This window comes from Phalaenopsis equestris, unplaced genomic scaffold (assembly GCF_001263595.1).
Source record: "Phalaenopsis equestris unplaced genomic scaffold, ASM126359v1 Scaffold000002, whole genome shotgun sequence".
Lineage (NCBI taxonomy): Eukaryota > Viridiplantae > Streptophyta > Magnoliopsida > Asparagales > Orchidaceae > Phalaenopsis > Phalaenopsis equestris.
In genome coordinates, this window is record NW_018164444.1 from 6,187,215 (window position 1) to 6,204,409 (window position 17,195).

General features: G+C 35.1%; 1 protein-coding gene across 1 annotated transcript in view; it reads right to left on the minus strand.

The window, feature by feature from the left end:
- Positions 1–1,450: 1,450 nt before the first annotated feature.
- Positions 1,451–17,195, minus strand: part of LOC110039367 (auxin response factor 19-like) — a 21,554-nt gene continuing 5,809 nt past the window's right edge. The window contains exons 2-17 of the mRNA XM_020744399.1: positions 13,388–13,564; positions 13,277–13,333; positions 13,073–13,188; positions 11,287–11,385; positions 11,125–11,181; positions 7,353–7,508; positions 7,187–7,271; positions 6,515–6,605; positions 6,108–6,272; positions 5,815–5,937; positions 5,340–5,415; positions 4,895–5,033; positions 2,693–4,569; positions 2,286–2,476; positions 1,965–2,188; positions 1,451–1,548 (exon numbers count right to left, since the gene is read on the minus strand). Of these exons, the coding sequence (XP_020600058.1) occupies positions 1,990–2,188; positions 2,286–2,476; positions 2,693–4,569; positions 4,895–5,033; positions 5,340–5,415; positions 5,815–5,937; positions 6,108–6,272; positions 6,515–6,605; positions 7,187–7,271; positions 7,353–7,508; positions 11,125–11,181; positions 11,287–11,385; positions 13,073–13,188; positions 13,277–13,333; positions 13,388–13,564 (3,608 nt within the window). The 3' untranslated portion in view covers positions 1,451–1,548; positions 1,965–1,989. The remainder of the gene's footprint in view (positions 1,549–1,964; positions 2,189–2,285; positions 2,477–2,692; positions 4,570–4,894; positions 5,034–5,339; positions 5,416–5,814; positions 5,938–6,107; positions 6,273–6,514; positions 6,606–7,186; positions 7,272–7,352; positions 7,509–11,124; positions 11,182–11,286; positions 11,386–13,072; positions 13,189–13,276; positions 13,334–13,387; positions 13,565–17,195) is intronic.

Consider the following 17,195-nt stretch of genomic DNA (forward strand, 5'->3'; position numbering starts at 1 on the left):
ACATACATACATACATACATACATACATATATACCCATCTTTCTAAGTGGTCAGAAGTAGAAAAAAACAGGAAGGAGAACTCATCATTATAATAATAGAAATGAAGTACTGTGAGAGGGAGAAAGGGTGATAATGACAATGATGGTGGCGTGGAGGAATATTTGATGAAAAAAAAGGTGCTTTTTAGTCCAAAATGTAGGTAAGAAAAGTTTCATTGCTGTTTTCGTTTTTTGAGTAAAGGAGTTCACACAAGAATGCTTTACAAGTAATTCCAAATTGGTCGTTGATAAGCAAACTAGGCTTTTTTTTATTACATAAAAAATAGTTTGAGAGTGCAAAAAGGTTATAAGTTGTTCAACTCTTTAAAGGAAAAAAGAATTTTTACATACATGCCAAGTGATTTGTATATATTTACAAATCTAAACCCTAAACTTTGCCATACATATACACACACAATTTTAGTTTTGTTCATAACCATATATTTTCTGTGTACTTATCTTTCATTATTAATAATAAAATTAGAATTATATTCTATCCTCTAATTATGTATTTTATATTTTCACTATATTTACACATATAATAATATATAGATTTTTTAAATAAATCAAGCTAAATACAAACTCACTAACTTTAAACATCAGTCATTTTCACATAAAAGTAATTTCAAAAGAACCGAACAACATCAGTCATTTTCACATAAAAGTAATTTCAAAAAAATCGAACACAAGCCAAGCCGGGCTCGCACAAAGCTGATTTTACGACCTTATATGTAAGGGTGATAATTCAATGAGTATGGATTGATTATTTTCAAATTTGATCAAACCTTAAAATCCGAAATTCAAAAAATCAAGCCAATCACAATTTTAATAAAACTGAATTTTATCAAATAGAAATTTGATTTGATTAGAGTTCAACCTTGAACAAACATTAAGATTTGCACATCTTATATGTATAATATCAACTTGATTTTATCCTCCACTTAATTTCAATTTTTCAATTTGCTCCGCTTAATAAAAATTAAAATCGAAGTTTTTAATAACCAAAAGATATAATATATTTTAAAACCAAAAGATTATTTAATCCAGTTGTGGATATTTGATCAAACAATGCATGAGCAGGTTTTTTACTGCTGTAATTACTTGCTGCTAAGTGCTGTTATGATCAGTGAACAAAAAAAAAAAAAAAAAAAAAAAAAAACAGAAGTTAAAACAAATTTAGGCACCAATAACTGCAATACATAACTCTAATTTAAGTCTATATTTTCAAGTAGAGTTCAGTTCTTACAACTTTATACTAAAGACAACAAGCATATATGCACAACAAGAAAAACTGAAGACTTACAGCTTGCAGACATCCAAAACAAATGCAGCTTCTTAAATAGATGAATCAATAAGAATCAATGGGCCTACCACCTGACCTCAACGTGTTCATTTGTTAGAGAACAAGCATCTTCTTCTTCTCTGCATTCAATTCCTACTTTTACTTCTTCTAGTTTACAAGGTGAATGAGGTGGTCTGGATTGCCAGCTTCAGTTCATTCTCAAAATAGCTATGCAATCACAAAACAAAGCTTAGGTTATGACAAAAGTGTTAAAATAGTCACCTAATTACTCTTTGCAAGGAGAGAGAATATTGCGTCCCGAGTTGGGGCACGAGTTGCGTCCGCACAACGGACATGATACAGCGGAGGTCCGATCTCCCGCTCCGGCCCGCTGTATCACTTCTGCTGTCCGGACGCAATATTTTTTCTTGCAAGGGAGGCCCTTATTACTCCGGGTTAATAAATGTGCCAATTTCATCCCAAACTCTTTTATTAGATCAAAATAATCCCACGGAGAACTAAAATAGAACTAATTTGGCACATTTTAGACTTTGGGATTAAAATGGCCCCATGAAAAATATAGTCAATAGGATTATTTTGATGCTTTACTTCTTAAGTAATGGACGAAGTATTGTCTGGCTAACCTATTGAAAAGTCGTCTGATGAGTGTCATTCCAAATGATCATATGATCCGGTGGAGGGATTGCCTGAATTTTGGTCACACTGACCCCTCCAGGCATTCCCACCATCAGAACTACTGCAAGCTTGATTTGGTAGAAGGCCGTTGCCGAGATCGCCGTCCAAACTCATCTGCTGAACTTCTTGTGGAGAGAGAATCCTGATGTATCGCACACAGTTCACGAACTCCCTGTTCATCGAACGTTGAAGGCGCAATTCAACATAATTTAGAATGAAATTTGATTAAAAAAAAATGAAGTGAAAAACAGATGCATCTTAGAACTTACTCCCAAGGATCATCTCCCACAAGCAGGACATCATTCTCATGATCAACATAAACTAGCTTCCATCCAATCCTCTGCCGGTCCTCTAGCTGTCCTTCAATGCTGAACATTCTAGCTAAATCACGTTTCAATTCATCGTATCCAGAGTATCTGGTGATATCAAGAGATCTACCCACAGCTCCACGCTTGTAAACCTGCAATAGGGAGAGCAAAATAAAAAGTTGGGAGATTATTGAAAAAATATTTGAAAATAATCAATTAACACTCACAAAAAAAAGCAAAATTAAAGTCATAATATACATGCTTATGCATTAATGATATGTTTAATGAGTTTGGCCAGGCAAATGTATTCACTTTCTTAGACAACTTTAAAACTATCACCCTCAAATTGAATAGCAGGGACAACCAACCTTGGTATAAGTGCGCATTCTTTGGAACTGAGAAGTTGGTCCCCATGAATTTCTGTTCAACAGACTGCTCTCTGTTAAACTTGAATCAATAGAATTAAAAGCCACATCAGCAACTCCAAAAGACTGAGAAACCATTGAAGATGACATCTCTTGCTGTGCATCTTTTGAGGTAGTATAGTTCGTAATCGCATTCCCGGTTAATTGGTTTTGGAATTTTCCTGAATCAATACTATTTGTAAGTAAGGGATCATTAGTTAGAGGAACTCCCAACGGGACATCTATGTTAACTCCAAAAAGGGTATTATTATTCCTCAGATCAGTTCCTTGTACATCACTATCTGGTAATGTGCTTCTGAACAATGACGGTTGATTGAAAGAAGAAAGTGGAAGGTTTTGCTGCAAAGATCCATCATTTTGTGAAAGACAAGCGGAAGTTGCTGAAGAAGATGAATCCAAATAGTCCATCTGAGCAGCATTGTTCAAATAAACCTGCGGCGCAACTCCCTGGCCTTGCAGCTTTGAGATTGGCACAGATGGCTTCACATTTTGTTCTAACTTTGGTACATCTTTAGCTAATTTGGCAAGTGCTGGAAGGGCTTCTAAAGAGCAGGGATTTAGAATTGTTACTGGTGAAGGCAAAGACTTTTCAGTTGTAACCATGCTGTGGTGAGATATCCTACTAATAACAGGCTGAGGAAGTATTGAACTGTTGTTTGTGGAAGGTGATGTGGAACAAGAAGGGGCATCATCTGTGAGCATTGAATGAGTTCCTCCAGCTGTTAACAAGTTAACTGTTGAAAGAACATTGGTCGATGGAACTGGAAGAACACCCATAGGCAGCTCAGCAAGAGGCATTTGCTGCTGTTGAAGCTTTTGCTGCAGCAATGGTGAGGATTGCGGCACTCTTACATTCATGGCTGCAGCTTTACCGCATTGTGGAGGACTACTCTGTGGCAGGTGAGAAGATGGATTTGAATATGACGGATGCATTGCTGCTTCGAGAATTGTTATTTGCTGATCTTGGATTTGGGGTAGTTGAGCTTGTTGAAGCAAAGTTTGTGACAAGAGTGAAGGTTGCTGCAGCTGTTGTTGCTGCTGGAGCTTTTGCAATATTTGCAATTGTATCTGATGTTCAGATAAATGCATCTGATTTGTTTGATTAGGCACCTGAACCGTCATTCGGTTCAGCTGCTGCTGCTGATTTTGGTGTTGGATCTGCTGCTGCTGTTGCTGATTTTGGTGTTGGATTTGCTGCTGCTGCTGCTGCATGAGAAGCTGTTGATGCTGCTGAGAATGGTTATTTACAAGATTGGCCTGTATCACATGTTGATTCGGCACCAGTGATTGTTGCTGCGGGATTTGATTCTGCACCATAACTTGTGGTTGAGTGAGATTATTCTGCAACAGTGATGGTTGCTGCTGTTGTGGAGTTTGGGCTTGAGCAATGGAGACAGATTGATTGATGAATTGCTGCCTCTGCTGCATTGAAATGTCTTGATGCGGCTGAAAAACAGAACTCAGTTGATTCAATGGGGGCTGTATCTTTGGAAGTGTGTCAACCTGCTGTGCTTGTTGAGGTAGCCTGGGAGCATTAAACTGCATATTATTCTGCGGTAAAAGCTGAGCCTGCAAACCCAGCTGCCTCGAAATATCGGCCGCACCGAGGCTCTGAATCATAGGAGGAGCCAGAGAGCGCAAATAATCAGGCTGAATCCCTGAGTTGCCCAGCAAAGAATTCTGCTGCATGCTCATCCACTGAGCTAAGCTCAGACCAGGCATTATAGTATTTTGAGACTGAGCGTCCTTTATGCAGATCTCCTCACCAAGCCAGGGCATTGCCCTTTTAAATAGAGTCTCCATCTCTGATGTCTCGTCATCTGCAACATAGGATTCCTCATCAGCTGGGTAATAACTCTATCAGAAATACCATAAATTTTAGAACATCAACCACATTGAAGGCAAAAAAAGGTAAATTTTTTACACACAAAGTTGATAGCAGCTTTTGCACAGAAAGGCAAACCAAACTGTCAGTTTTCTTATAATTATTTTCAATTTCTATAAATATTTTACTCCAAAATAACCGATGAATTTTTTTACCATCTAAATTTTAATTTGGTAAAATGGGAACTAAAAAAAAGGGAGAAAAAAAAAACTAGAGGCTTGTCATTTTGAAGCTACAATTAAACAAGAGGCAGGGTGGACCTGCCATTCCTGGTTGCCTTGGACGTTTTGTCCTGAAAAATGGTGGAGGGCATATGAAGAAAGGGGCTGCCACAGGTTCAATCTCCCATATAGACACCCTGTTGCGTCTTTCCCCAGGCGCAGATTCATCCCATCCTACCTGATTAGCAATTTAAAAGCTCATAATTCATTCCCACTAACTTTAAAATAACTAAATTAGAATCTTAGAAGAAGCTAGACAAAAGTTCATAAAAAGTAATTTACATCCCAACCCCTCACTATTCTCCAAATTTTAGAATTCCTAAGCATTTAAAACATTTCATATATCCATAACATTAGGATATACAAAAGGTTGGGGGTGTATTTTTACATGCGGGAAGTTGGTGAGACTCATAGTTACAAGAACCACCCTTGAGGGGCCATATTATTTAACCTACTTCATAAAGTTCGAAGTCATGTTAAAAACCTGCAAATTGCGCCACTGAGAGTTTTTCCACCTTACAGGATCCAGATCGCTGATACCTGTAATTGTACCCATATACCTATAAAGCAGGAGGAAGAAAAAGGCTATTTAGTTTTCCAGGTTTTATAGACTGAACAGGCCAGTCGGCACATGCGATTAAAAAGTGGTTTAACTTTCAAATTGACCCATCGAATTATCAAAATTTATATTCCCACGTACGACTATTCAAAACTTCAAGAATTCATGGTGATTGTAAAAGAGAAAAATGTCCATACAGTCCCTAACTTTTTGCAGAGAATCATTTTACCCAGAGTCTAAAAAAGTGTCAATTTAGTCCCATATTCTTTCAAGATGAGTTGAAATAGTTCCGATGGAAGACCATTTTAGCCATAATTTAAAAAGCATGGATTATGTTGCACCATGTAAACGGTTGGGGTACTATTTGCCATTTTACTCAGATTGTAAAATGCTGTCTTACCTTCTTGTTCCTGATTCTTCAGTTTCAAACATCATTCGAAATCGCATGCCTAGAGAGAGCTGATGACCATAAACTGCTTTGTTGTACTTGGCTAAGGGAATAACAAATTCTGATGGACTGGCCCTGTTAAAACACAGCAGTAATACTCAAGCGGCAGGCACAATTTAAACCTGTATGATTTATATTATCACTGATTATTGACAATTTAAACCTAAATGCTGCAAGACCAGTCCTTATGCAATAAAGTAAAGACAACAAGAACATATAATTAAAAAAAAAAAGAAGCAACAAACCTGGGATTATAAAATATTGTAAACGGGCTGCTGTTTGCTGCAGCATGAGCTGCAGCTGCAAGAATTCCAATGTGCATGCTATCGCTCGATAAAACCGAAGATGATATATTAGTGGGTTGTCTATTAGCTCTCCTAATTCCCAAAAGAAGCTGATGTTTCTCATCCCTGCAAGTTTAATTATATGAAACGTTGAATTTCTAAGTGTATTAGTATGACATTTTTACACGCGGTATGATAATGGCGTCCGAGGAGATTATATCTGTTGGGAAGAAGGTAATATGATAAATAAATTATTTTTAAGGTTACAAACACAAAAATGCATATTGCTGAATTACAATGGGATGTGCATCCTGCAATAGAAAAATCTAAAAACAATTTGTTAGAACCCTGTTTTCCTTAAAACTTACTTAATAAATAAGACCGAATCACCAGCTAGAAGCCGCTTCCCACTCACAAATAGGCTCCAACCGGTTGTCAACAAGTGTCTTTTTGGTTGACCTAAGATCACAATATGAAAATTTTTAAACCATTACACAATGTGCAAAGACAGAGTCAACAGAGCCAAAATAAAGTTGATTTGAAGTATTTCATGGATATTGCGTCCTAATGCTATTTGTATGAGATAAGAATTTTAAAATTTCTATTTTTTCAGCTTATAATCACATACTAGCATGAATGGGGAACCCATAAGCAGTAGTTAGTGAGAATTAGAGCTATGTCTTAGAATAGGACATTGGGAGACAAAGTGATCGAGAAAGTGAACCAAAAGAGGGTCCAAATTTTGGTTAGGTACACCAATGATCTAGCTCATTTGGGTAAAGACCAATCATGTATTATTTTTACACCACTATATTTTCACCAATTCGATGTGGGACTAAACAAACCAAAGGCTTTCATGAGTCTTAACAACCTTCCTATTATACAGAGCTTTCCAAATCGTCTAAGCACTTGTGCTTGCTAAAAGCCAAAACAAACCACCTACGCTTTTTCACATTAAACAATGGTCTGCATTTAAGAAAATATATACTACAATGGATCATTTTACTGAGTTATAATGACTGTGTTGAGCTTAACAATACCTCGGTAGATATGTCTGAAGATCCAAACACTATCATGCAAGTCCCTTGCCTGCAGTTCTTGAGCAGGCGGCTGCATTGAGAAGTCCTGCATGAAATTTTAAAAGGACTAAGAGAAATGAAGTTTCCCGCTAAAAGAGAAATTCTTTAGCTAAGAGAAACTACTTACAAGAGAAGGAAATATCTTCTCTGCAGCACGACGGGGCACCGAAAACCCTCCATGTGTGCTTGTATCACTGGCAGTTAGTGTTTTACAGAAAAATTCTGTTTGTAGTTTGTTCGTTTTCAATGCAAGGTCTGATGCCAGCAATGCCTTCTCATCGTACTATGAAAAAAAAAGAGAAAGAGAATGTTACTTTGAATGGTATCATTTGAGTTTTTGCCTTCATGTAGGAATATTGATTCTTTAAGCAAACATTTGAATTTTAATAATTTCTAACACTGACAACCAGATGTAAAGATATTAACAATAAATTTGTTACTTTTATTGAGAGCCACAAAGAGCAAATTTGAGAGCAACAAAGAGCAAATCAATCCTTAGTGAGAGATGATAGCGATGATCAAAAGCAAACAAACCAAAAAGAAATGAGACAAATAGAGAGCAAATATCTCCTTAAGGAGAGAAAAAAGTAACCAGTGAAACAAAGCGAAACCAATGAAATCAAACAGAATATCGCTTGATGTAAACCCAACAATAGCATGAAAAAGAATTCCCATTTGACCAACAAGAGAATGATCACCAAATGGGGGTAAAGAAGTTGAAATAATTAAAGACAATTTTTGCTTGATTAAAATTGTTGATTTTCAGAATTCAACCGAATAATATTATTGATATGAAATAGGAATTATAAACGCCCCTTACATGAATCCCAAAATAGGAAAAACAATAAAAAGGAAATAGTAGAAAAGGAAAGATATAACACCTATATTTCAATTAATCAATTCATATTAATCACTTGGAGATAAAGAAAACAACATACAACATAAAATAGGAAAGAAAATAACTTCAATCCAAAGAAATAAATTTAATCATCGTAACTTCTAACAGGAATATATTATTTGATAATATAACTTGTAATACTCCCCCTCAAGTTGAAACATGGTTGAAAACCATGTTCAACTTGGATTTAAAAACATCAAACAATGAGCAAGGAATATTCTTTGTAGCAAGGAATATTCTTTGTGAGGTAAAACATGAAGTTTTTATCCCCTATTTGGTAATCAACCCCAAGAGTATTTAGTTGACAGGAGTTGTCTTTGTCTACAGTTTCTGCAGGCAAAGAAGTTCCAGAAAAACAGACAACCAATAGAAAAAGTTGTAGGATATGACCTCCAAAAAGGAAAAAAAACTCCGAAGGTCGGCCTTGCTATAGGAAAAGCGTTTAGAGGAGAGTCTGCTGCAGGAAAAATTCAGGTGGAGGTCGACTGCAGGAAAAATTCCGAAGGGCCTGATATAGAGAAAAGCTCTAGAGAAGAGTCTGCTGCAGAAAAAACTCAGGAAGAGGGTCTGCTGCAGAAAAGACTCCGGAAGAGGGTCCGATGTAAGAAGAAGACTCTGGAGGAGGGCCTGCTACAAGAAAGAAGAGAAGAGTCTGCTGCAGAAAAAACTCAGGAAGAGAGTCTGCTGCAGAAAAGATTCCGGAAGAGGGTCCGATGTAAGAAGAAGACTCCGGAGGAGGGCCTGCTACAAGAAAGGCTCCGAAGGAGGATTTGATGTAAAAAGATTTTGAAAGAGGGCCTGATGCAAAAATAAGTTTCGAAGGAGGGTCTGCTTAGAGTTTTTCTACTATAAAGAAGAAACCAACCGAGAAGGCCATTAGAGAAGGTAGATCCATCAAACCATGGAATGAGAGACCACATTCCATCAAAATTGAATCTTGGATCCGGGTACCCAAGAGAAGGGTGGCCGTTGAGTGAAGGTTGAATTTTGTTGATTATTTTTAGAGATTGGGGCACATCGTTTCCAGAGATACTAACATTATTTAATCCATTTGAATTTGATTGTGCAGCATCTACAGACACAAGGGCCGGATATGCAAAAAAAGCTGAATTAAGTTTTGGCTGAGAAATGGAGCACCATTGGAAGAGCTTGATCCATTTGGGAATGCTTTGGGCTGGAAATATGGAAAAGGATATTGGTAATGTTGGGTGTCATACATTTGGGTGTCGTGATCAACAGGCAAAACAACATAAGCAAAAGAGGTATAAGCACCATAAGGTGTATATCCATATCCATGGTGATACAAATCACCATAAACTCCATGTGGCATCTCCACTCCTTCAGGGCTTAAATGCCTAGAATACTTGTCCTAAGATCCCATCGAACCATCATAAGCTCTGTAATAATAAGCTGACAATGGATAACCGTTATGTTGATACCAGATATTATGATCCATGTACTTTGGAAGAACAAGGGTCACAAATCTCTCTGATGATGGGATCTGAACCTTTGGTGCTTCCGCACCATTTACTGAACCATAAGGAATACCAGTCAGCTTCTTAGCAACCTCAGGAGCATCATGAGTCTAGCTCTTGGAATCCAACGTTAGCTTCTACAGCAAATCTACGGCTTGATTTGCAGCGGGGGCAGGGACCGTCTTAATCGAATCTAGAGCAGAGGATTTCAGACAAAAGCAAAACTAGATATCAAGATGGTGTAGGACGATAAATCGAAACCCTAACGCCAGTGGAAGATGGCGCGATGGAGAGTGACTGAAGAGTTGACATTAGAAATATCAGCAAAAACCTAGGAGCGAGAAAGAAGAGCAAGCGTCGCCACAGGAGAAGGAGAGAAAGCTTCCCTTCTTTCCTGTAGGGAGGATGGCACAAAGGGAGGATGACGGCTCTAAAGAGAGTACCAACGGCTCGGGTATGAAATTTTTCTTTGATAATATGTTGATTTTTAGAATTCAACATGATAATATTATTGATATGAAACAGAGGATATAAAGAATCCTTACATGAATCAAAGAAAAGAAAAGACAATAAAAATGAAATAACATGAAAGAAAAGATATGTTTTAGAATTCAACATGATAATATTATTGATATGAAGCAGATGATATAAAGAATCCTTACATGAATCATAAAATAGAAAAGACAATAAAAATGAAATAACATGAAAGAGAAGATATTACACATATATCTCCAATTAATTAATTGTATTAATTACTTTGAGATAAAGAAAACAACATAAAGCATAAAATAGGAATGAAATAATTCCAATCCAAGAAAATAAATTTAATCTTCATAATTTCTAATAAGAATAAATTATTTCCTAATATAACTTCTTACAAAAAGTAGTGCTAATACTAATATACCTAAAAGCAAAAAAAGGAACAAATCCTAAAAAATGAGAATAAATTATGATAACAAGTATCATAAATTACTACCATAACTATTAATCAAATGTGGTAATATCGATAACATCTTTAAGCATAATAACTCTAACAATTCTAACAGACAATATATATTTTTTAAGGTTTCTATACATCACGAGTATGAGATTGTCAAATAAAATGGAAAATAAAAATGTATACTATCAGCCTCCATAAATTCTGCTGTTTCAGCTAAATGATTATCAACAAACCTAAAATGACGCTGTTTTTTAAGGAATTTCTTGAACATTATCAATTGATGCATGCCAAAAAAAGGTGTCCTCTAATTGCTATATATATCACTAGAAAGTTAATACAAACTATAGAAAATTAAATGCTGGAAAGCTCCCATTAATCCTTCCAAGAGCACCTAAAATATGTGATTGTTCATAAAGATGAAAACATCACAGATGCAGAACCAAGCTAGGCAGGAGAAAGTGACACAATTAGTTGGCAACAAGCCCCTGTTTTATGCTTAGAAATATGAACTGTAAGGGAACTTAAGAATGAATTGAATTAAAAATAGTCATACAATAAGCGACGGAGACAGGTTTTAAGTTCTTACTGAATTTACTGGCTGAAGGGTCATCTGTGCATAAACTTCATCTGTTTCTGTATCTGCCTACAGAGTTGAGGGTAAATGTGATCAATAAAAAAGGTAATTCACAAGATTGTTTCCTCAAAATAACTAGATTTTGATTTGAGCAAATAAAAAATTTAAACGTACATGCAGAGTAACATTGTGAAGAAGGCAAATTAGCTTGGAGGGAAGGTTTGGATAGTTTGGAAAATGAGCATCAATATCTTTTTGCATGGATGCTGCAACCTGCAACACATAGGCCTCACATCAGATAAATCAAGGAAAAATTCAGGCAACATCCTGTACAAACACCATCCAAACTCACATCGAAAGCTTCAAAAACTTTTATTTATTCTGAAAGTGTAAATAGGGTTCTGAAGCATAACTATTGAACATGAACATAAAACCAATCTGCAATACTAATTACATAAACCAATAAGCAGAGAAAAAAAACATTATCCTCTACCAGTTTGTTAGAAACAACTTCATAAATGCACAAAAGTAGTTGCCTTGTGAACTTCAGTTAGATGTTATAGCTAACATGAGATTCAAAGATCTCTAACAACAACCATGTTGCAAGTTTCTTAATCCTCATAAAAGGCGAAAGTAAAGTTGGCATTAGATCTTCCAGTGTCCAGTTCTAATGATTCGAAAAAGACTACATTAAACTTTTCAAGGGAAATTAAATTAAAAATGATACCTAAAAGTGAAATAACTCCAAGACACTCATTAAAAATTCTCTCTGGAAAAGAAAATTTAAGATCTGAATCCAACAAAATAAGGAGTACCATCTATCTAATTCCAAGCAATACGCCATAATAGAGGAAAATCAAAGGAATCCACCATTTCAGGCCATAAATTGCAAAATATATGGGAGAAAGGGAAGATTTAAGGAGGGTATGAGTGGTCACATGCCCCCTTAAATTTTTACTATATTTTTATATATAATAAGCATATATTAATATACATCTATTACTCGATATTTCTTATAAAAAAATTTCAATTTGTTCCCTCCACACAATAAAATTAACTCATGTGCCCACATTAGGATTACACCATGCTCTAGATGATGTATTAGTACAAACTCAACTCTTTCCACCAACATGAAAAACAGTTAGCCTTCTACAAGTCTACATCCTCAATTCAAAGCAATTTTACCATCCATAGCAGGTCATACCAGCTTTTTAGCTTTGTTTAGGGGAACAGTTCTAAAGAGACACAAGAAGAAAACTCCAACAATGAGTGAAAAATTCAACAGAACTCATCGTGGCATAAACTGTGATAAAGCACATGGCTGTTGCTAACAGAGAACCTCGTAGCACTCCTTAGACTAGCATTAGTATTTTCTCAGAAAAAAGCAACTAGCGGTAGTATTCTCTAAACCTAACAGCATGGGAAAGTCAAAATCCCAAAATTGTTCTTCGGAATACTATTGCTGACAGAGAAACAACAAGGCATATAGAGAAAAAGATAATCAGCAAAAACTATAAGAAAAGAGAGGAGAAATTCAAATAAACAGAAATAAGACAAACTAAACTAAAATAAGTAAAGGAGCAAAGAACTAGACATCATTTCGCCACGCAAATCCAACGAACGCCTAAAAATTACTTCTTAAAAATCCATTTACTTATAAAATTTACTGCATGCAACAGATTCTCAGAGCCCAAAAACTCATAATTCCTCTCAGAAACAGCAAAAAGTTCAAAAATCCCCAAAAAAAAAATTGTTTAAAAACTATAATATGAACATAAAAACCTAAAACAATAACAGCAAAGAAAACCACAAAACCACGCCATTCAATCCACAAAATAACACTATGAAGCTAAACAGAGGAAAAAAAACCAAATAAGCTGAAACAAGACAAAATAGGTACACATATTGCAGCGCAAAAATAGCAAGGGTACCATCTAGCTCATAATCTCCCCCCTCTCACCTGCTCGCTGTGTCCCTGCGGGAAGTAAGCCACGAGACTCCCCACCGGCGGAAGCGTTACCAGCGGCCCAGCACACGCGTGCCATAGCTCCGGATTTATCGTCTTCCTCTCCCCACCTGCATCCCAACGCATCCCTTCCGAAAAAAAAAAAAAAACAAATCTAACTTAAGTGCAGATAACGATCCGCGCTCACTCCTCACTTACCATCGCCGCCCCCCGCCGGTATTGCCCGCACCCGCCCCGGCGGCCGCGGCGGCCGCGCTCGCAGGGGATTTCATCATCACCACTCTTGGAAGCTCCGGCACATCGTAAAACAGTGGACGGATAGCAGATCGGAGACGCCGCCGGTGATTAAGCTGAAGATATAACCTTCAGCTGCAGCTCCGGCTTGGGGTCCAAATAAAGGCGCGACGGCGGAGATGATTTGGGGGAGCTTGAAGGCAAGCAGGGAAGGAAGGAAGCTCAGTGAGGGAGTGTCCGGCGCTGGAGTGGCTGTTTGCCGGGCAAGACAGGGACACCAGAGAAGTCTATGGAGGAGTAGACAGCCATGTATGGAAGGAGAGAAGACAGTTTTTATTTATAAAGGAAGATAATTTTTCTTTTTCTTTTTCTTTTTTTCTGAAGCAGAGAAATGAACTAATGAAGTAAGCGTGCTCGTCTCGAAACGTGCTCCGTCTTTTTGGACCAAAAGGGAAATAGGCAGCTACACTCTTGCTCTATTTTCCTCTATTTTTCTCTTTCAGATATATATGCTTCTGAAAATATGTAAATGCAAGTCTTATATGAAAATTTGGGGGGGTTAAATGTAAAATATAAAGTTTAGATGGTCGGTATGTATGTAAATGGCTCTATTACTTTTGTGATTGATATTGATTGTGACGTGTTGATATGTTGTTTTTGGCTTGACAAATTGTAAAAATTTAATTAAAAATGATAGGGTTATTAAATATGGGGTTGGACATTTACATCAGAAATTAAATTTAGGGGTATGTTTGAGGCGGCTGCAGTTTATTCAGATAAGTTGCTGATCAGCATCTGATCCGGAAAAACTGTCCGACTGTTTGGTTTGTGCGTTTGGAAAACAACTGACTCTGGATAAATTGTGATACATAATTTTTTTTTTAATATTATGTATCGCAATTTTGAAAGCATTCATGCATTGTATGCGACTGTGGAAGACAACTGTTTTCCAAACGCTTTCTTCCAAACATATAAATCAAACAGCTGAATCTGGATCAGCTGCTGATCAACAGCTTATCTGGATAAGCTGCGGCTGCCCAAACAGGCCCTTAAATGTTCTTGATTTTGGTATTTACACAAGCAGCTTGATGTTAAATTTTAATTCAAATTTAAAATTATTTATTTATTTATCAATTGTTATTATTATTTTGACTTGAGCATACTATGTTAAATATTGGTTTATGCAAGCTCGATGAATTCATAAATAAAATTATTTATTATTTTCCTTAAAAAAACTGATTATTAATTAGTAAATATCAAAATTTATTTGTTAAGCATGCAATAACATAAAAATTATGTGGTATGTATATAAATTCCCTAAATTTAGAGAGCTCGTTTAAAAATGAATTTATTAAAATTGCTTGTTGAGTTCAAAATTAATATTTACATGTAATTTTAAGTTTTATATGGATACGATCTACTTGACAATAACACTTTTCATTCCAGATCAAGACATGGCTAACAACAATGATAAAATAAATAAATATTACATTGTGATGAATATATTCTCTTTTTATTTTAGAGTTGACTTTGTATTTAAAGTTTGACCAAACAAAGACTTGCTCTTTTAAATGCCACTACTTTTAGGCCCCCAAACAATAATATTTACTAATCAATCCTTGGGGCTATTTTTTTGAACTATCGAACCAATGTATTTCGGTGTGCTAAGATCAAACCATTAAGAATTTGATATGAATGAATATATTTGCGGCGATCAACTTAAATTGATAGTTGGTGATCAACTTATAGTGTGTGCTAACTATAACTCCTCTTTAAATGGAAGTTATTTCGATATTAACAAGCACACAAATAAAGTTATTAGAAAATAGTGATTGTTGGATTTAGATCAGACTACACGTTGACCCAATGGGTCAAAATATTTGACGTGAACTCCTCTCGATCTGAACATGTTTAACACATTAGTTATATAGATTTTGTAATTAGTTTTAATTCAATATGACACACTTAACTTGGATATGACTCGTTTAAGTCAATCTGAACCCCCTATAATAATCGGATCAATTGTAGACCAACTCGGGTCAGCTTTAATCTAGCTTGTTCGACAATCAATTCTATAATTTTAACCATAATCCAACCTAAAGAGTAATATTGGTCAAACAAAACGATTTCATTTTGAGCTAGGTTCCAATTGGGTTGTTGGGTTGAATCATTTTTGAAACCTTTAAATGGAGTTGTAATAAAGTCGAGTACGTTATAGAGTACACTTGACTTATGTACTCGACTTAGTTGAATCATAAATTGTTCAAGTTTCGTTCGAGCTTGAGTTGTGCTTTCACATATATGTTCATACTCATTTAGGTTAATTTTTTTTTATAATCGTAGTTGAATTGTATTTAGTTTGTTTATATTAATAATTAAAATTTTGATTTGTACTTAATTTTTTTTTATATTAAGCTAGCAAACAAGCTAAAAATGCGAAAAAAAAGTTAGATTTTTTTTTTATATATAAAAGTATCAACAAATATTTTGTAAAACTAAAAAATAAGTAATTGAATAAATTTTAAATTAGCATCTAATTAATTTACGCTGAATAAATAAGATAATATATAAATTATAAGCAAGTTTTTGTTGCAATAAAAAAATAAAAATAAGCACTTATGAAATAATTCATTAAAATAAAAAAAAGAAATTGCATTAATTTTGTATAGATATTAATATTAAATTATAATAAGCAAGTAACGAATATATAATTAAGTCCTAATTAATAAATTTTATTTAAATAACATATCATATAAAAATAGATTATTTAACAAATTTACATGTTGAACAACATACGAGGTTGCTCATGAATATTATTAACAAATAAGTTGTAATATGTTCAAATTTAATTTATTTAACGTTTGAATTTTCAAAAAATCATTTAAATTAATTTATTTGCATTTATTTTCAAATATAACAATTTGATAATAATTTTTTATTTAATTTTAAATTACTTTGTTTCAAGATGTTATTAATTAACATCGATTTAAATTAGCCTAAAAAATTAGCGGAACTATCTGTTAATCTAAATATTTTTTAGAGGGAAATATTAATCTATTGTTTATATTGTAGATTAGTGGAATTAATCATAGTAACATGAGCATAAGTTATAAATATGAGTTTAAAGGATGAATCTTGGATGCTAAACCTTATTATTTTGTATATTATGATAGATAGCAAAAATCATAAAATCTCTTTCTATACAAGAATTTCGAGGTATTTAAGACATCCAAATTCTTAGAAGCTCACATATGATCAAGGTTGTCCAACATTGACCATCCATTCAGATGGTTGGAAATGTAACAGGCCAAAAAACTAAGTTGACGCTCCTCAAAACTCTATAAATTGGCCCCATTCTTAAGGCGAGAGAGTAGAGGAACAAAAGAAACGAAATTCTAGAGTATGTTACGGAGAGAGGTGCAAGTGAGTAATCACATGCTCAACAGCCGCCAACCATCATAGACCACCACCATGTCTATCACCGTCGACCACTGTCGGCGGCGCTATCATCTGTTGCTGCCACCGACCACCAGTTGTCGTCGACCATTGTTTGCAACATTTGTAATCAAAATACAGTTGTTGTGTTAATACTTATATTTCTATTTGTGTTGTATAAATATAAATATAATTTTTTCTCTGTGATTGTAACCATATTTCTAACTGTTATGAGAGAACGACGTATTCATGTACTTACAGTGAATAAATTTAATAGGGACATGCCCCGTGTTGAGTTTTTCCACACGAAAAATCTCAACATTTTTTTTTTATCTGTGTGTGCATTGGTTCTTCGTGAAAAAATGACATTCAGTTTAATAATTATAGCTGAAAAAATGGCATTCAGTTTAACAATTATAGCTGAATAGCTCAATTAAATTATATATAT